The 21,483-nt window shown below is 40.6% G+C and overlaps 2 protein-coding genes across 4 annotated transcripts in view; one reads left to right on the forward strand and one right to left on the reverse strand.

The window, feature by feature from the left end:
* Positions 1-21,483, forward strand: part of LOC139754583 (protein SCO1 homolog, mitochondrial-like) — an 89,189-nt gene that overhangs the window by 37,298 nt on the left and 30,408 nt on the right. The window lies entirely within an intron of this gene.
* LOC139754582 (regucalcin-like) overlaps positions 9,916-21,483 on the reverse strand; it is a 68,625-nt gene continuing 57,057 nt past the window's right edge. For both annotated transcript variants that reach the window (XM_071671978.1, XM_071671979.1), the window contains exons 6-7: positions 21,057-21,172; positions 9,916-10,227 (exon numbers count right to left, since the gene is read on the reverse strand). In XM_071671978.1, coding sequence (XP_071528079.1) covers positions 9,958-10,227; positions 21,057-21,172 — 386 coding nt within the window. In that variant the 3' untranslated portion in view covers positions 9,916-9,957. The remainder of the gene's footprint in view (positions 10,228-21,056; positions 21,173-21,483) is intronic.

Raw genomic sequence — 21,483 nt, forward strand, 5'->3', positions numbered from 1 at the left:
TGCTCATGATGTATATAGCAATTTAAGGGGAATAAGTCTGTGGGATGGCACCAAGAATGGATGAAGGCAAGCAAGTATGAATATGTACATGTATTTATATATTGAGAGCAAAGAACGTGAGGAGAGTGGGGGAGGAATGGGACGTATTTAGGGAAGCAGTGATGGCTTGCGCAAAAGATGCATGTGGCATAAGAAGCGTGGGAGGTGGGCAGATTAGAATGGGTAGTGAGTGGTGGGATGAAGAAGTAAGATTATTAGTGAAAGAGAAGAGAGAGGCATTTGGATGAGTTTTGCAGGGAAATAGGGCAAATGACTGGGAGATGTATAAAAGAAAGAGGCAGGTCAAGAGAAAGGTGCAAGAGGTGAAAAAGAGGGCAAATGAGAGTTTGGGTCAGAGAATATCATTAAATTTTTGAGAATAAAGATAAGAGATAAAAATAATAAAAGTGTATATGTATGTTATGATATATTCTGAGTACAGAATGGAAAAAGGTGAGAACAAAGGATGTAAGGGGAGTGGGGAAGGAATGGAATGTATTTAGGGAAGCAGGGATGGCTTGCGCAAAAGATGCTTGTGGTATGAGAAGCGTGGGAGGTGGGCAGATTAGAAAGGGTAGTGAGTGGTGAGATAAAGAAGTAAGATTATTAGTGAAAGAGAAGAGAGAGGTATTTGGATGATTTTTGCAGGGAAATAATGCAAATGACTGGGAGATGTATAAAAGAAAGAGGCAGGAGGTCAAGAGAAAGGTGCAAGAGGTGAAAAAGAGGGCAAATGAGAGTTGAGGTGAGTTTTGCAGGGATAAAGTGCAAATGAGTGGGAGATGTATAAAAGAAAGAGGAAGGAGGTCAAGAGAAAGGTGCAAGAGGTGAAAAAGGGGGCAAATGAGAGTTGGGGTGAGAGAATATCATCAAATTTTATATTAGATTTTAGAGAATAAAGATATTAAAAGATAAAAAAAGATATAGCGTATATGTATATGTATGGTATGTGTGTATATATATTCTGAGTACAGAATGAAAAAAGGTGAGAACACAGGATGTAAGGGGAGTGGTGGAGAAATGGGATGTATTTAGGGAAGCAGTAATGGCTTGCACAAAATATGCTTGTGGCATGAGAAGCATGGGAGGTGGGCAGATTAGAAAGGGTAGTGAGTGGTAGGATAAAGAAGATTATTAATGAAAGAGAAGAGAGAGGCATTTGGACGATTTTTGCAGGGAAATGATGCAAATGACTGGGAGATGTATAAAAGAAAGAGGCAGGAGGTGAAGAGAAAGGTGCAAGAGTTGAAATAGAGGGAAAATGAGAGTTGGGATGAGTTTTGCAGGGAAATAGTGCAAATGACTGGGAAATGTATAAAAGAAAGAGGCAGGAGGTCAAGAGAAAGGTGCAAGAGGTGAAAAAGAGGGCAAATGAGAGTTGGGGTGAGAGAGTCTCATTAGATTTTAGGGAGAATAAAAAGATGTTTTGGAAGGTGAATAAAGTGCGTAAGATAAGGGAACAAATGGGAACATCAGTGAAGGGGGCTAATGGGGAGGTGAAAACAAATAGTGGTGATGTGAGAAGGAGACGGAGTGAGTATTTTGAAGGTTTGTTGAATGTGTTTGATGATAGAGTGGCAGATATAGGGTGTTTTGGTCGAGGTGCTGTGCAAAGTGAGAGGGTTAGGGAAAATAATTTGTTAAACAGAGAAGAGGTAGTAAAAACTTTGCAGAAGATGAAAGCCGGCAAGGCGGCGGGTTTGGATGGTAATGCTGTGGAATTTATTAAAAAAGGGGGTGACTGTATTGTTGACTGGTTGGTAAGGTTATTTAATGTATGTATGACTTGTGGTGAGGTGCCTGAGGATTGGCGGAATGCTTGCATAGTGCCATTGTACAAAGGCAAAGGGGATAAAAGTGAGGGCTCAAATTACAGAGGTATAAGTTTGTTGAGTATTCCTGGGAAATTATAGGGGAGGGTATTGATTGAGAGGGTGAAGGCATGTACAGAGCATCAGATTGGGTGTGTGGATCAGGTGTTTGCTTTGAAGAATGTGTGTGAGAAATACTTAGAAAAGCAAATGGATTTGTATGTAGCATTTATGGATCTGGAAAAGGCATATGATAGAGTTGATAGAGATGCTCTGTGGAAAGTATGAAGAATATATGGTGTGGGAGGCAAGTTGTTAGAAGCAGTGAAAAGTTTTTATCGAGGATGTAAGGCATGTGTACATGCAGGAAGAAGGAAAGTGATTGGTTCTCAGTGAATGCAGGTTTGCGGCAGGGGTGTGTGATGTCTCCATGGTTGTTTAATTTGTTTATGGACGGGGTTGTTAGGGAGGTGAATGCAAGAGTTTTGGAAAGAGGGGCAAGTATGCAGTCTGTTGTAGATGAGAGGGCTTGGGAAGTGAGTCAGTTGTTGTTCGCTGATGATACAGCGCTGGTGGCTGATTCATGTGAGAAACTGCAGAAGCTGGTGACTGAGTTTGGTAAAGTGTGTGAAAGAAGAAAGCTGAGAGTAAATGTGAATAAGAGCAAGGTTATTAGGTACAGTAGGGTTGAGGGACAAGTCAATTGGGAGGCAAGTTTGAACGGAGAAAAACTGGAGGAAGTGAAGTGTTTTAGATATCTGGAGTAGATTTGGCAGCAGATGGAACCATGGAAGTGGAAGTGAATCATAGGGTGGGGGAGGGGGCAAAAGTTCTGGGAGCGTTGAAGAATGTGTGGAAGTCGAGAACATTATCTCGGAAAGCAAAAATGGGTATGTTTGAAGGAATAGTGGTTCCAACAATGTTGTATGGTTGCAAGGTGTGGGCTATGGATAGAGTTGTGCGCAGGAGGATGGATGTGCTGGAAATGAGATGTTTGAGGACAATGTGTGGTGTGAGTTGGTTTGATCGAGTAAGTAACGTAAGGGTAAGAGAGATGTGTGGAAATAAGAAGAGCGTGGTTGAGAGAGCAGAAGAGGGTGTTTTGAAATGGTTTGGGCACATGGAGAGAATGAGTGAGGAAAGATTGACCAAGAGGATGTATGTGTCGGAGGTGGAGGGAACGAGGAGAAGAGGGAGACCAAATTGGAGGTGGAAAGATGGAGTGAAAAAGATTTTGTGTGATCGGGGCCTGAACATGCAGGAGGGTGAAAGGAGGGCAAGGAATAGAGTGAATTGGAGCGATGTGGTATACCAGGGTTGACGTGCTGTCAGTGGATTAAATCAAGGCATGTGAAGCGTCTGGGGTAAACCATGAAAAGCTGTGTAGGTATGTATATTTGTGTGTGTGGACGTATGTATATACATGTGTATGGGGGTGGGTTGGGCAATTTCTTTCATCTGTTTCCTTGCGCTACCTTGCAAACGCGGGAGACAGCGACAAAGCAAAAAAAAAAAAAAAAATTATTTATTTATTCATTTATTTATTTTATTTATTTTGCTTTGTCACTGTCTCCCGGGTTAGCGAGGTAGCGCAAGGAAACAGACGAAAGAATGGCCCATCCCACCCACATACACATATATACATACACGTCCACACACGCAAATATACATACCTATACATTTCAATGTATACATATATATACACACACACACAGACATATATACATATATATATATATATATATATACATATATACACATGTACATAATTCATACTGTCTGCCTTTATTCATTGCCATCGCCACCTCACCACACATGAAATAACAACCCCCTCCCCCCTCATGTGTGCAAGGTAGCGCTAGGAAAAGACAACAAAGGCCCCATTCATTCACACTCAGTCTCTAGCTGTCATGTAATAATGCACCGAAACCACAGCTCCCTTTCCACATCCAGGCCCCACAGAACTTTCTATGGTTTACCCCAGATGCTTCACATGCCCTGGTTCAATCCATTGACAGCACGTCGACCCTGGTATACCACATCATTCCAATTCACTCTATTCCTTGCACGCCTTTCACCTTCCTGCATGTTCGGGCCCCGATCACTCAAAATCTTTTTCACTCCATCTTTCCACATCCAATTTGGTCTCCCTTTTCTCCTCGTTCCCTCCACCTCTGACACATATATCCTCTTGGTCAATACACACACAGACATGTACATATATACACATGTACATAACTCATACTGTCTGCCTTTATTCATTCCCCTCGCCACACATGAAATAACAACCCCCTCCCCCCCTCGTGTGCGAGGTAGCACTAGGAAAAGACAACAAAGGCCACATTCGTTCACACTCAGTCTCTAGCTGTCATGTAATAATGCCCCGAAACCACAGCTCCCTTTCCACATCCAGGCCTCACAGAACTTTCCATGGTTTACCCCAGATGCTCCACATGCCCTGGTTCAATCAATTGACAGCACATCACCCCGGTATACCACATCGTTCCAATTCACTCTATTCCTTGCCCTCCTTTCACCCTCCTGCATGTTCAGGCCCCGATCACACAAAATCTTTTTCACTCCATCTTTCCACCTCCAATTTGGTCTCCCTCTTCTCCTCGTTCCCTCCACCTCCGACACATATATCCTCTTGGTCAATCTTTCCTCACTCATTCTCTCCATGTGACCAAACCATTTCAAAACACCCTCTTCTGCTCTCTCAACCACGCTCTTTTTATTTCCACACATCTCTCTTACCCTTACGTTACTTACTCGATCAAACCACCTCACACCACACATTGTCCTCAAACATCTCATTTCCAGCACATCCATCCTCCTGCGCACAACTCTATCCATAGTCCACGCCTCGCAACCATACACCATTGTTGGAACCACTATTCCTTCAAACATACCCATTTTTGCTTTCCGAGATAATGTTCTCGACTTCCACACATTCTTCAAGGCTCCCAGAATTTTCGCCCCCTCCCCCACCCTATGATCCACTTCCGCTTCCATGGTTCCATCCACTGCCAGATCCACTCCCAGATATCTAAAACACTTCACTTCCTCCAGTTTTTGCCGCTGTCTCCCGCGTTTGCGAGGTATAAGAAGGAACAGAGAAGGGGGCCAAGTGAGTATTTTCCCTCAAAAGCCCAGTCCTCTGTTCTTAACGCTACCTTGCTAACGCGGGAAACGGCGAATAGTTTGAAAGATATATATATATATATATATATATATATATATATATATATATATATTATACTTTTTCACTGTCCCGCGTTAGCAAGGAAGGGCAAGGAAACAGACCAAAGAATGGCCCGACCCACTCACATACACATTTATATACACACACGCCCACACACGCACATACATAACTATACATTTCAATGTATACATACATATACATACACAGACATATACATATATACACATGTACATATTCATACTTGCTGCCTTCATCCATTTCTGTTGCCACCCTGCCACACATGAAACGGCACCCTCTCCCCCCGCGTGTGCATGAGGTAGTGCTAGAAAAAGACAACAAAGGCCACATTTGTTGTCTTTCTCCCCTGTCCCCAGGGATTGGGGAGAAAGAATACTTCCCACACATTCCCCGTGTGTCGTAGAAGGTGACTATAGGGGATGGGAGCAGGGGGCTAGAAACCCTCCCCTCATTGTATTTCAACTTTCTAAAAGGGGAAACAGAAGGAGTCATGCAGGGAGTGCTCATCCTCCTCAAAGGCTCAGATTGGGGTGTCATATGCAGTCTGTTGTGGATGAGAGGGCTTGGGAACTGAGTCAGTTGTTGTTCACTGATGATACAGTGCTGGTGGCTGATTCAGGTGAAAAACTGCAGAAGCTGGTGACTGAGCTTGGTAAAGTGCATGAAAGAAGAAAGCTGAGAGTAAATGTGAATAAGAGCAAAATTATTAGGTACAGTAGGGTTGAGGGACAAGTCAATTGGGAGGTAAGTTTGAATGGAGAAAAACTGGAGGAAGTGAAGTGTTTTAGATATCTGGGAGTGGATTTGGCAGCAGATGGAACCATGGAAGTGGAAGTGAGTCACAGGGTGAGGGAGGGGGCAAAAGTTCTGGGAGCATTGAAGAATGTTTGGAAATCGAGAACATTATCTTGGAAAGCAAAAATGGGTATGTTTGAAGGAATAGTGGTTCCAACAATGTTATATGGTTGCGAGGCATGGGCTATAGGTAGAGTTGTGCAGAAGAGGGTGGATATGTTGGAAATGAGATGTTTGAGATGTTCTGAGGCCATTCAGGTTAGGGGTCAGGCATATTGGACTTGGACATTATCCATGAGGCAAAGCATTCATTTATTCAAAGGAAGTATGATAACTCCTCTTCATTTACTGATAAGTATTTCTGGTCTTAAGCAAAGGACATCACTAACAACTTTTGTTGCTCTATCTTCCCTCCTTTTTTCTGTTTGGATAGTCCTATACCTGTCTCTCCAGTAGGCAAAGCAATTGTATTTGCTTCTTGTTTCTCCTCTAATTCTACCTTGGATGACTCATCATTCCTTCACCCCCTAATGCTACCTTACTAGCCCTTTGCCCCTCCTAGTAATATCTTTTTGAACTGTCTGAAAAGTGCTTCTCTCCCTGGACACAGGCAAGGCTTATGGTCTTGGTGGATTCCATTCCAGTGTACTGAAAGGTGTGCCACTGAACTTGTACCTGTGCTTGCTCATATGTTCCATTTCTGTGTAAAAACCAGAACTTTTCCTTCCTCTTGGAAGAATGTATTGGTACATTCCATCCCTAAAAAGGGTGACGGCTATAACCCCTCTAACTATCATCCTGTTCCTTTGACATCTACCATTCTCAGTGTCTTTGAAAAATCTCTTCTCAACTCCCATATCCTCAGACATCTTGAATTTCAGTCTTCCCTCTGATCATCAGTATGGCTCCTGTAAGGTGAGATCCTTGGATGATATTCTTTCTTATCTCGCTAATGTCAGGTCATCATCCCTTGAGAGATGTTTGGGAAAAATGTAGTTGCACTTGATATATCCAAAGCCTTTGACAGGATGTGGCATCTGTGTTTCACCTCTAAGCTCCCTCTTTTGGCCTCCCTCCCTTACTTTGCTCCTTCATATCAAGTTTCCTCTCTGGCTGATCTATGGTTGTCAGTGGATCAGCCTCTCTCCCTTTCTCAATCAACAGTGGTGTCCCTTAAGGGTCTGTCCTGTCTTTACACTTTTTTTTCTTTCTTATCAACAATTTCCTTTCTTCTGCAAATAACCAAATGCTCTCATACACTGATGACTCAGCAATGCATTTGTTCACATCTTTCAGTTCTGCTCCTCTCACTCGATCTGCATATCGTCTTGAAACAACTTCCTCCATTAACTCAGACTTGGACAGGATATTTCATTGGGGTAGGTGAAATCTGGTTAAGTTTATTGTCTCCATCTAATTACTAATATTTAATATCCTTCTGAGTATCTCAGCAGGGTAGATGAAATCTGGTTATATTTAATGCCATCTGTCTGTCAAAAATTCCTCACCTTTTTCTTCTCTCCTTTTACAATTCTGTAATTCACCTCTTTACTCTATAAACATACTTGGTATTACTGTAACATTCACTTTACCTTGAAAATCCTCATTACAGAAATAGCTAAGTCTGCCTCCAAGAAACTGGGAGTCCTGGTTAGAATTCGAAATTTCTTTTCTTCCAAAGTCCTTTTGTTTATACAAGGGATTTATCTGTCTACGTATGGAGAACTGATCTTTTATCCGAAGTGGTTCTAGCTCTGTACCCATACCTAACACGAGTTAAGCTAAAAGCACTAACTTATCGAGTTTCCCAGGCTAACTTCAAATCTCGACATTTTTGCCCTTCACTGCAATGTTGGTTCATTTTTCTTTAGGTATTATTTTGGTTTTGTTCCTAAGAGCTGGCTTACTGTGTGGCTGTTGGCAACTTTAAGGTAGGCCATTTTGATGACTGTTTCTTTCCCTACACCTTGAAGCTTTGGAACTCTTTACCCTTTTATGTCTTTCCCAATAACCATGACTTAACACATTTTAAGAGATTTTCACTTCCTTCAAAATTTGTAAATACTTTCTCATGTTTCTTCTTTTTCTCCTTCATAAACATCTCTATATTTCAGTTAAGGCCTGGTCTTGATGTGGGGTTTTGTCTGTGAGTGGAGTCTTTAATGGAATAAACAAAAACAAAAAAGTGGGTCCATAAACTTTGCTTGTTTCCAAAGAGAGAGACGCATTTTTCAGACCATTCAAAAAGTGATTACAGGGAGGAACATAGGATTAGTAAGAGGAGTATCAGGGATTGAAGGAATGTTAGTCATCCAAGGTAGAGGAGAAACGAGAACCAAAGAGAGTTGCTTTGTCTGCAGGAGAGACAGCTATAATACCTTCAGAATGGAAAAGTGAAGGAAAGGTAGAGTGACAGAAGTTGTTAACAGTGCTCTTAACTAAAGACCAGAAAGACTCATCAGTGGATGAAGAGAGTTTATTGCACTTCCTTGGAATAAAGGAATGCTTTTCTCCATGGATAATATGTTTGTAGTGATTATGAGCAGTGAAAAAAGCTGAAAGGGAGTTGGAGGAAGGAGAGTTTTTCCAAGCTCAGTAAACCTGATTCCTTGCCTCATTATCCTTAGAACAAGAACAGTTGAACCATGGATTTGAGCAAGTGATCGTCTTGAAGGAAGAGGGGATAAATGCTTCCATTCCTGCAACAGTAACTCTGCTCTGCATTTGGCAGATCCAAAAACATCTTCACATAAGAGACAGTAAATTGCCCAAGGAAAGTCAGAAAAGGATTTTTTAAGTTGTTCCAGTCAGCTTTGTTGAGGTGTCATTATTTTTGTGTAAAAGGGGCTGCTGGAGGGGGGAGCAGATGAACCAGTTGGGGCAAGATTATGTACAGCACAAAGGATTAAAGGTGACAAACAGATCCAGAATGTTAGAAGTGGCCATTGCAGTGAATATAGGTGGGATGGGTGATTGGTTGCACTCACTCACTGAGAATAGTGAACATGAGAGCTTCAATCTCCCCACCAACCGTTTGGGAGGGCTTCAACCATTCCCTATAGAAAATGTAGAAATCCCCTAATTAGAGGATGTCACAGCCTTATGGCTGGAGTTTAGATGACAGAAGAAAGTTACAAAATTTATAGAATTAGGAGAGAAGTAGATGAAACAAAAGGAAAACAGTGGTAATTAGGAGACAGACCTTGAGCCAAATAATATCGAAGGTGGGGGACTCAAGGTCCTCAAGGCCTGCCACAGGTGTGTTAATGTTGGGATAGCACATATACCACATTTGAACTAGAATCATGAGTGGAGATTACAGTTGGACTATACATGAGGTGGATCATAGGATTGATGAGAAAGCAAAGGTCCTGGGAACATATGGAAAAGGTGGAAAGAGAGTTACTATCTAATGGAGTGATAATGATTACATTTAAAGATATATAAGATCCACTGGTCTTTTATGGATAAGAGGCATGGGTTATAAAGGAGAATGTACAGATGAGGATGAATGTGTTGGAAATTTAATGCGAGGACAATGTGTGGTGTGAGGAGCATTAATCAAGCAAGAAATGATAAAGGAAGAGAGAGAGGTGTGGTCATGAATATGGTTGAGAGCTGAAGAAGGTGTGCCAAAATTGTTTAGATATTTGAAGAGAGAGAAGAGAGGCTGACAAACAGAATATATATGTTAGAAGTTAAGGGGAAACTGAATTGGAGATGAAAGGATGGAGTGAATAAGATTTTAAATGCCTGGTGTCTGAACATGTTGGATGGTGAAAGGTGTACGCAAAAGAGTGAATTGATGGAGTTAGGAATAATGGGGGTTACATGCTGCCAGCTGACCGAACCAGGGCACTTAAGGCAGCTAGGGAAAACCATAGCAAGATCTGTGGAGCTTGGTTTTGTTTAAGGGGCTTGTGTTTCAATGCATTACACATGACAGCTAAAGAATAGATGTGAGCAAATGAGGCCTTTTCTTACTGTGTTCCTGGTACTACTTTGTTAGTGTGGGAAATGGTGAACAGGTATGAAGGAGAGAAAGAATTTCTGTACATCTGGGAATTTTTATTGGTGTCAACAGAGCTTTTAATCCTCAAAATTAATCCTATTCTTCAGCATCTGAAGGTTAACTCTGAAGTTGGTAGCTGGGAGACCCTTCACTCCTAAACCATTGACAGCAAATATGCTTCCTGCTGCCGATTGGGAAGCAAGTTCCTCTGTTTTCAGTCCAGTTTGGGCTGATGTTACAAAGAGAGTAGAGTAATCTTCTCCTCCCCAGCAGACTGAAGTAACATTTTGTGTTGGAAGCTCAACTGTATGAATAATCTTGCCAACTTTTGGATCAACGCAAATAACCTGTCAAAATGGTGTCTATTTTATTATGGGTCCACATATGAAATAATTTGTCAGTTCATACTCCAATATGAGAGATGGGAAATACAAAAAACTGGAAAAAGTACGATTATAGAATTATAAAGAAGAAACAAGAACAACACTTATAAGAAATAAACCTTAAGTGACACCAACATGCTCATAGTATGGTAAATGTACTGCAACTAATGTGTATATTCCTGTTACACTTTGTAATCATGTTCCAGGATTATATTACTCTAGAGCACTCTATGTACAATATGTTAATCTACCACAACTCGGATACAAGTTTGTGTTAATAAGCTGTAAATAAATCAAAATTTGAGTGACAGCAGAAGTGATCATTATAGCAAGCAATTGAGAAACAAACAGAGAATGTGCTCATTCTAACTAGGAAATTATTACAGAGGTCATTTACTTTGCTTGCTTTCCTGCCCCAGGAACACCTAAGGAGATCCTGCAGTCCACAGGAATCAGGACCACAGTTTAAAACTTGTGGTTATGTTGTGTGTTTTGTTTGTGTTAGGTGACTGCAGGACAGTTAACCTCTTGCCTTGCTCATTAATTTCTGAAGTGGTTCAGAAAGTAGCCTTTTCTGTTCATTTCTGAAATGTATACATATTAGCAAAGTAACATGTAAGTTTTTTCAAATATTATTTTCTTTCATACTTGCTTACTATTTTGTGTGTGTTAGCATCGAGAACAGATGACTGGGCCTCAAAGGAAAATTGAGACATGTTTGAAGTTAAGAAATTATTGTATATACAAGTACTCTGGACTGTGGTTTTGGTGCATTACTCATGACAGCATGGGAATGGATGTGAGTGAATGAGGCTATTTGTTTGTCTGTTCCTGGCAAACCTCACTAATGCAGGAAACAAGAACAAGTGTGAAGAAAAGTTATGCTGTAAATACCATCACACTACCTCTGTAATGTGGGAAACTGTGAACAAGTATGAAGAAGAAATTACCCTGTAAATACCATCCCAAGAAATCTCAAGGATCATAAAAAGAAATGTGTCAAGGCAACTATGAAGGGCAGGAGTTGGGGCAGGAAATCCTCCCCTACTGTATTATTTTCCTTCAGTGCTCACTTCTCTCTTCTTACAATAACTTAATTGTGTGGGAAATAGTGACATTTATGAATGGAAAAAATGCTGAAAACTTGTATACAGCATAGAAATTGTGGTGTAAGCTGAACAAGAGGTAGATCCAAATTTACACAGCTTGTCTCAAGTATCAGGCAAATTTGTTTATGTATCAGGTGTCCAAGCTATCCTTGTCAAATTATGTGTCAATTTCACTCTTGCTACCAGACTCCTCTATGTCTATAATCATCAGAATTATCATATTTTTTGTTTTCACCATCCATTTAGAGGGGAAGAATAGATCAGAATGCCATCAAAAATTGAAAAATTGCCACTTTCATACAAGTTTCACTGTTCTCCTATAAGCTAACAAAATGTAAATAATATATGAGCTGCCAACTGTTATGAGAAAATGGAAGTAGTCTCACTACCATGAGTTATTCTGGGTTTGAATTTGAAAATTTTAAGCACCACAAGTTAACTCATGAAAAATTCTTTATGCATAAACATTTTTTTTAGTATACTTGGGATTATAAAGCAAGGGGTAGAGGAGAAATTGTTCAGGTGTCTTCAAAATAGAAGTTACGTATTGGGCGTGATGAGTACCATATCATCTTGAACTGGTGTTTGTAAAGTTGTAGAGCAAAATATCTCATACAGGGTCATTGAGATCAGCCAGATACATTAGCCTGAGTGAATGAATTTCATGTAAAGCACCGTTATATTGAAAATCTGCATTTGGAAAAGACTAGTATTATTAAAAGGCTGCCTTCATCTGAACCAAATAACTGAAATTAAAAAGGTTGTTCTGGTATGGGAATTTTACTTGAATAGGGCACATGGCAGATGGAATGTTAGGGTAATTGTTAAATGCTTTATTTTTACCATTGTATCCAGCACACTTGTCTTGCAAAATTACCTATCAAACTGTCAGTAAAATGACTGGCAGGTTCTCTCCATATCTTGGGAATTTCAACTGGCATTTACTCTTGCTTCCTGCCAGCCCATTGACATGAGCTTTCCACTGATGATTTACAAACAGAATGTGGAATACATGTTTTGTCCTGGTTAACAATTAGTAGTCAGTGGGAAAGTTAGGCAGGAGCCTCTATAAACACTGTGAGAGTTGCCCTCTGCCAGTGGCCTATAAAGGGTGAGGTACTAAAGGCTAAGAAGCAGCACTGGAGTTCACTAGTTGTGGAGACTCTATTGCCATGTCTACCCCATTGAGGGAGTTTCAGGTTGGAGCAGGCATTAGAGATATAGATAGATCAACTTTACAGCCAAATAAGGTATGATAATATATTCTTTCTTTTTTGTCTGGTTCTTTTTTGTCTTGGCTTCAAAGTAGTATAGCATCCACAAATATAAAACAAATTGGGTGTATCTTTACAGGTTCTAGCCATACCTGACTCAAATATGAAACAAAATAAAGATGTATTAGTACACTTTTGGCAGTGGACAAATTATATGAATATTTACTTAGTATAAATGGGCATGTATATGTCACTTTTGGTCATGTAATGAAACATGCCTTTGTTTGAAATTGAAATGTAGGTAAAATGTGTTAATTTTTCCACCAAACCTAATGTGAAAGAATGAATTAAGAATATTAATACATGAATGCATGTTATATATTTTACAAAAATTACAAAATGTTTTGAGACCCAAGTGTCTAATGATGTTCTCATTAGCCACTTTTCATATCCACCCATACTCTCCACTCAAGATTCCATTTCAGATGTGGTGTATGTGCTTATTTCAACATCAGCACACCCATTGCATGCCTCTAGGACCTTGAGACCCCAAACTTTGATGTTATCTGGCTCAAGATGTATCTCCCAATTACCACATTTCTCCTTTGTTTCACCTAGTGATCTCCTGATTCTACAAATTTGATAACTTTCTTTGACCACCATAACTCCTGCCAAAAGAATGTGGTTATCCTCTCACCCACAAGCCAAGATTATCTACAAACTGGATTTCAACATTCACCATAGGGAAAGGTTGAATTCCTCCCACATGGATGACTGGGGCTTGAATCCTTCACATTCATTCTTCTCAATGATCCAGAACAAATTATCTCTAACCCCACCCATATTCCTTAGCACTGAGACTACTTTCCTAAAATTTTGGATCTGTTTTTCACCTCTCATCCTTTGTGCTGTAACTGCACACTCTGACCTCCAGTTGGTTCATCAGACCAAACTCTCATAAATGTACCTATCTTAATAGCACCTTCCCTTCCAGTAGCCCCTTTAAAACATTAATATTGGCACCTCAACAAAGCTGATGGGAATAACTTTAGAAAATTCTTTTCTGACTTCCCTCGATGGGAGCTACTGGAGGGATTGGGTATCAGTGATATAAATAGATTATTCACTACTTAACATTGCAGTAAGTTATCCTTTCCCACTCTTGAAAATTCACATTTTTCAGATTGTTTAAAATGAAAATTATTTCTTACCATTTTAAATATATTCATATGAGGATTAAAACCACTTCAAAAGTATTTTTCAAATGCTACTTTCACTGGAATAGCATGTAGAAATTTTATAAGTATTTCGGCACAATGCACTAAAAAAGGCAAGAGTAAGGCCTTCCACTGGGAATGTGTCATCATTTATTAGACTTGCACCAAGATATTGATTATCATATTTTATCTTGTTTAATGAATCTTTCTATAATCACTGTCATTCATTGATAATTTTTACTGCCTCCACTCTTGTTAGAAAACCTTTTATTGGCTCATTCCTGCTTAAAATGTCTGTCTTTAATATCGCTTTCCTTATGATCTGAAGAGGATCACAATCATCATATAATTCAGGATCATCTGCCAGGTCCTCTAACTCTAGCTGAAAGCTGCTCAATTTCCTTCTTAGAAAATTCATGCAAATGTCCACTCATTGGCTTGGCTGGAGGGTAACTGACTATGAGGAGAAATTATCATGCACTGCCACCTCAGCCACCACTCAGACTCAGTGTATGGCCCTGAAATTAAGGCACTAAACAGTGCATAAGTATCTATCGAGAGGCATCACCTAGTGTTCATAAATGTCCATCTGGAGGCATTAAGGGGTTAATGAAAATGTATACTTGGTGTTCTGTAGAATTTTCAACATGTTATCCTATTTCATTACTGCATTTATGATCATGTAAACAGCTAGATATTTTCATCTCGAATTTTTTTTACAGAATTCAGGTATAGTCTAGTTGGCATAAATGGTAAATATGTCTCCTTTTGCTAGAGAAAGAACATGTTTTGTTTGTTTTTACTAATGGTTAGAAAAGACAAGTTTGATGGTTTCTCTGTCTATAATGAAAATGACATATAGTGATAGTGGACATACTGCAAAGGCTCCCAAATGATATATCTAGTTTTCAAGGCTCGTCTTAAATTTCAGACAAGGGACATCCACTTCAGTCACTGCTTTGCCTTTATATTTTTTATCCTAGTGCAGTGTCACCATATAATAGGGTTATCTATTTTCTTCCCAATGGCTTAATACAACTGAATAATCAAATACATGATTATTTCAAACATAGAACTTTTTTGAACTTGTGAAAAGAAGCCCTTTGATTTAAAAGTGATGAATGATACAAAATATATCCACAGCATAATTATTTTGAGAAATGGAATCTGGATGTTTTGGCTCTTAGTGAAATGAAGCTCAAGGGTAAAGGGGAAGAGTGGTTTGGAAATGTCTTGCGAGTAAAGTTAGGGGTTGGTGAGAGGATAAGAGCAAAGGAAGGAGTAGCACTACTCCTGAAGCAGGAGTTGTGGGAGTAAGTGATAGTGTAAAAAAGTAAACTAAATTGATATGGGTAAAACTGAAAGTGGATGGAGAGAGATGGGTGATTATTGGTGCAAATGCACCTGGGCATGAGAAGAAAGATCATGAGAGGCAAGTGTTTTGGGAGCAGCTGAGTGAGTGTTAGCAGCTTTGATGCACGAGACCAGGTTATAGTGATGAGTGATTTGAATGCAAAGGTGAGTAATGTGGCAGTTGAGGGTATAATTGGTGTACATGGGGTGTTCAGTGTTGTAAATGGACATGAAGAGCTTGTAGGTTTGTGTGCTGAAAAAGGACTGGTGATTGGGAATACCTGGTTTAAAAAGAGAGATATAAGTAAGTATACGTATGTAAGTAAGTAGGAGAGATGGCCAGAGAGCATTACTAGATTACATGTTAATTATTAGGCACATGAAAGGGAGACTTTTGGATGTTGATGTGCTGAGAGGGGCAACGGAGGGATGTCTGATCATTATCTTGTGGAGGCAAAGGTGAAGATTTGTAGAGGTTTCCAGAAAAGGAGAGAGAATGTTGGGGTGAAGAGAGTGGTGAGAGTAAGTGAGCTTGGAAAGGAGACTTGTGTGAGGAAGTACCAGGAGAGATTGAGTGCAGAATGGAAAAAGGTGAGAGCAGAGGATGTAAGGGGAGTGGGGGAGGAATGGTATGTATTTAGGGAAGCAGTGATGGCTTCCACAAAAGATGCCTGTGGCATGAGAAAGGTGGGAAGTGGGCTGATTAGAAAGGGTAGTGAGTGGTGGGATGAAGAAGTAGGATCTTTAGTGAAAGAGAAGGGAGAGGCATGTGGATGATTTTTGCAGGGAAATAGTGAAAATGACTGAGAGATGTATAAAAGAAAGAGGCAGGAGGTAAAGAGAAAGGTGCAAGAGGTGAAAAAGAGGGCAAATGAGAGTTGGGGTGAGAGAGTATCATTAACTTTTAGGGAGGGTAAAAAGATGTTTTGGAAGGAGGTAAATAAAGTGCATAAGACAAGAGAACCAATGGGAACATCGGTGAAGGGGGCTAATGGGGAGGTAATAGCAAGTAGTGGTGAAGTGAGAAGGAGATGGAGTGAGTATTTTGAAGGTTTGTTGAATGTGTTTGATGATAGAGTGGCAGATATAGGGTGTTTTGGTCTTGGTGGTGTGCAAAGGGAGAATGGTTTGCTAAACAGAGAATAGGTAGTGAAAGCTTTGTTGAAAACAAAAGCCAGCAAGCTAGCGGGTTTGGATGGTATTTTAGAGGAATTTATTAAAAAAGGAGGTGACTGTGTTGTTAACTGGTTGGTGGGAATGTTCAGTGTATGTATAGTTCATGGTGAAATGCCTGAGGATTGGTGGAATGCATGCATGGTGCCATTTTATAAAGGCAAAGGTATCTGGATATAGGTGAGTGATCAAGTAACAGAGGTATAACTTTTTTGAGTATTCTTGGGAAATTATATGGGAGGGTATTGATTGAGAGGGTGAAGGCACATACAGAACATTGGATTGGGGAAGAGCAGTGTGGTTTCAGAAGTGGTAGAGGATATGTGGATCAGGTGTATGCTTTGAAGAATGTGTGAGAAATAATACTTAGAAAAACAGATTGATATGTATGTAGCATTTATGGATCTGGAGAAGACATATGATAGAGTTGATAGAGATGCTTTGTGGAAGGTATTAAGAGTATATGGTGTGGGAGGTAAGTTGCTAAAAGCAGTGAAAAGTTTTTATCGAGGATGTAAGGCATTTGCATGAGTAGGAAGAGAGGAAAGTGATTGGTTCCCAGTGAATGTTGGTTTGTAGCAGGGGTTTGTGATGTCTCCATGGTTGTTTAATTTATTTATGGATGAGAGTAAATGAGAATAAGAGTAAGGCTATTAGGCTCAGTTGGGTTGAGGGACAAGTCAGTTGGGAGGTAAGTTTGAATGGAGAAAAACTGGAGGAAGTGAAGTGTTTTAGATATCTGGGAGTGGATTTAGCAGCAGATGGACTTGTGGAAGCGAGTCACAGGGTGGGGGAGGGGGCGAAGGTTTTAGGAGTGTTGAAGAATGTGTGGAAGGCGAGAACGTTATCTTGGAGAGCAAAAATGGGTATGTTTGAAGGAATAGTGGTTCCAACAATGTTACAAGGTTGTGAGGCATGGGCTATAAATAGGGTTGTGCGGAGGAGGATGGATGTGCTGGAAATGAGATGTTTGAGGGCAATATGTGGTGTGAGGTGGTTTGATCGAGTAAGTAATGAAAGGGTGAGAGAGATGTGTGATAATAAAAAGAGTGTGGTTGAGAGAGAGCAGAAGAGGTTGTATTGAAATGGTTTGGTCACATGGAGAGAGTGAGTGAGGAAAGATTGACCAAGAGGATATATGTAACAGAGGTGGAGGGAATGAGGAGAAGTGGGAGACCAAATTGGAGGTAGAAGGATGGAGTGAAAAAGATTTTGAGCGATTGGGGCCTGAACATACAGGAAGGTGAAAAGGTACAAGCAAAGAATAGTGTGAAAAGGTGCAAGTGAAGAATAGAGTGAATTGGAACAATGTGGTATACCGGGGTCGACGTGCTGTCAATGGATTGAACCAGGGGATGTGAAGCATCTGGGGTAAACCATGTATAGTTTTGTGGGGTCTGGATGTGGAAAGGGAGCTATGGTTTTGGTGCATTACACATGACAACTAGAGACTGAGTGTGAACAAATGTGGCCTTTGTTGTCTTATCCTAGCGCTACCTCGCATGCATGTGGGGGAAGGGGGTGGCGAAGGGGAATGGATGAAGGCAGCAAGTATGAATATGTACATGTGTATATATGTATATGTTTGTGTATGTATTTGATGAAATGTATAGGTATGTATATGTGAGTGTGTGGGCGTTTATGTATATACATGTGTATGTGAGTGGGTTGGGCCATTCTTTCGTCTGTTTCCTTGTGCTACCTCGCTAACATGGGAGACAGTGACAAAGTATAAAAAAAAAGCATAAATATCTACAATCTAAACATTTACAATCACCTACTATTTTATTTATTCATTATACTTAATCGCTGTCTCCCGTGTTAGCGAGGTAGTGCAAGGAAACAGACAAAAGAATGACCCAACCCACCCACAAACACATGTATATACATAAATGCCCACACTCACTTATACATACCTATACCTTTCAATGTATACATACATAAACATACACAGAAATATACATATATACACATGTACATATTCATTCTTGCTGCCTTCATCCATTCCTGTCGCCATCCCACCACACATGAAACAGCATCCCTCCCGCAAGGTAGCACTAGGAAAAGACAAAAAAGGCCACATTCCTTCACTCTCAGTCTCTAGCTTTCATGTGTAATGCACCAAAACTACAGCTCCCTTTCCACATCCAGGCCCCCAAAACGTTCCATGGTTTACCCCAGACGCTTTACATGCCCTGGTTCAATCCCTTGACAGCACGTCAACCCAGGTATACCACATCGTTCCAATTCACTCTATTCCTTGAACACCTTTCACCATCCTGTGTGTTCAGGCCCCAATCGCTTAAAATCTTTTTCACTCCATCCTTCCACCTCCGATTTGGTCTCCTGCTTCTCTTTGTTCCCTCTACCTCTGACACATACATCCTCTTTGTCAATCTTTCCCCACTCATTCTCTCTGTGACCAAACCATTTCAACACACCCTCCTCTGCTCTCTCAACCACACACTTCTAATTCACCTCTCTCGTACCCTTTCATTGCTTACTCGATCAAACCACCTCGCACCACATATTGTCCTCAAACATTTCATTTCCAACACATCCACCCTCCTCCACACAACCCCATCTACAGCCCATGCCTCACAGCCATATAACACTGTTGGAACTACTATTCCTTCAAACATACCAATTTTTGCTCTCCAAGATAGCATTCTCTCCTTCCACACATTTTTCAACGCCCCCAGAACCTTCGCCCCCTCCCCCACCCTGTGACTCATTTCCGCTTCCATGGTTCCATCCAATGCTAAGTCCACTCCCAGATATCTAAAGCACTTCACTTCCTCCAGTTTTTCTCCGTTCAAACTTACCTCCCAATTAACTTGTCCCTCAACCCTACTGAACCTAATAACCTTGCTCTTATTCACATTTACTCTCGGCTTTCTTCATTCCCACACTTTACCAAACTCAGTTAACAACTTCTACAGTTTCTCACCTGAAGCAGCCACTAGCACTGTATCATCAGCGAAAAAAATTGACTCGCTTCCCAAGCCCTCTTATCCACAACAGACTGCATACTTGCCCCTCTCTCCAAAACTCTTGCATTCACCTCCCTAACCACCCCATCCGTAAACAAAATGCTTGTATTTGAAACTGATATACTGAATTTTGTGACCAGAAAAAAGAACTAAGTATGCAGCAGCCCTTTACATATGTATATTTATATTGTTTATAAGTTTATAAGTTTATAAGTTTGTTGAGTATTCCTGGTAAATTATATGGGAGGGTATTGATTGAGAGGGTGAAGGCATGTACAGAGCATCAGATTGGGGAAGAGCAGTGTGGTTTCAGAAGCGGTAGAGGATGTGTGGATCAGGTGTTTGCTTTGAAGAATGTATGTGAGAAATACTTAGAAAAGCAAATGGATTTGTATGTAGCATTTATGGATCTGGAGAAGGCATATGATAGAGTTGATAGAGATGCTCTGTGGAAGGTATTAAGAATATATGGTGTGGGAGGCAAGTTGTTAGAAGCTGTGAAAAGTTTTCATCGAGGATGTAAGGCATGTGTACGTGTAGGAAGAGAGGAAAGTGATTGGTTCTCAGTGAATGTAGGTTTGCGGCAGGGGTGTGTGATGTCTCCATGGTTGTTTAATTTGTTTATGGATGGGGTTGTTAGGGAGGTGAATGCAAGAGTTTTGGAAAGAGGGGCAAGTATGAAGTCTGTTGGGGATGAGAGAGCTTGGGAAGTGAGTCAGTTGTTGTTCGCTGATGATACAGCGCTGGTGGCTGATTCATGTGAGAAACTGCAGAAGCTGGTGACTGAGTTTGGTAAAGTGTGTGAAAGAAGAAAGTTAAGAGTAAATGTGAATAAGAGCAAGGTTATTAGGTACAGTAGGGTTGAGGGTCAAGTCAATTGGGAGGTGAGTTTGAATGGAGAAAAACTGGAGGAAGTGAAGTGTTTTAGATATCTGGGAGTGGATCTGGCAGCGGATGGAACCATGGAAGCGGAAGTGGATCATAGGGTGGGGGAGGGGGCGAAAATTCTGGGAGCCTTGAAGAATGTGTGGAAGTCGAGAACATTATCTCGGAAAGCAAAAATGGGTATGTTTGAAGGAATAGTGGTTCCAACAATGTTGTATGGTTGCGAGGCGTGGGCTATGGATAGAGTGGTGCGCAGGAGGATGGATGTGCTGGAAATGAGATGTTTGAGGACAATGTGTGGTGTGAGGTGGTTTGATCGAGTAAGTAACGTAAGGGTAAGAGAGATGTGTGGAAGTAAAAAGAGCGTGGTTGAGAGAGCAGAAGAGGGTGTTTTGAAATGGTTTGGGCACATGGAGAGAATGAGTGAGGAAAGATTGACCAAGAGGATATATGTGTCGGAGGTGGAGGGAACGAGGAGAAGAGGGAGACCAAATTGGAGGTGGAAAGATGGAGTGAAGAAGATTTTGTGTGATCGGGGCCTGAACATGCAGGAGGGTGAAAGGAGGGCAAGGAATAGAGTGAATTGGAGCGATGTGGTATACCGGGGTTGACGTGCTGTCAGTGGATTGAATCAGGGCATGTGAAGTGTCTGGGGTAAACCATGGAAAGCTGTGTAGGTATGTATATTTGCGTGTGTGGACGTATGTATATACATGTGTATGGGGGTGGGTTGGGCCATTTCTTTCGTCTGTTTCCTTGCACTACCTCGCAAACGCGGGAGACAGCGACAAAGCAAAAAAAAAAAAAAAAAAAAAAATCTTGTAATGGAATGTTAGATATAATACAAACCTTTTTGCCATAGAAATTGGCAACCCAAAGATTTCCAGTTTCATCAATGCACATGCCATCAGGGACATCCTTCTGTAGTCCAGATGTCTTGTAGTCTAACACAGTACGACGACTGCCTGAATTAGAAATTGCAAGCCATAATTTTAGGTCTAAAGATCACACAAATGAGCAGTTTCAATTAGCCTAGAAACTACACATTTTACTTTGTTTATTCATACAAACTTGAACATATCACCAGAATAGTTAGATACTTTTATGTAATTTCATAAAGGTGTTCTGTTTCAAGACTGCTAAATAAGCACAACCTCTGGGCATAATGGTAATTTAGTTTTCCCAAGAACAATTTATGTGCATTCTCACCATGATAATGATTGAAGAACTTGCTGTTTTTGGTGAATAGACAAGTGAAAAAGTTTACAATATTGTG

Source organism: Panulirus ornatus, chromosome 17 (assembly GCF_036320965.1).
Source record: "Panulirus ornatus isolate Po-2019 chromosome 17, ASM3632096v1, whole genome shotgun sequence".
Taxonomy (NCBI): domain Eukaryota; kingdom Metazoa; phylum Arthropoda; class Malacostraca; order Decapoda; family Palinuridae; genus Panulirus; species Panulirus ornatus.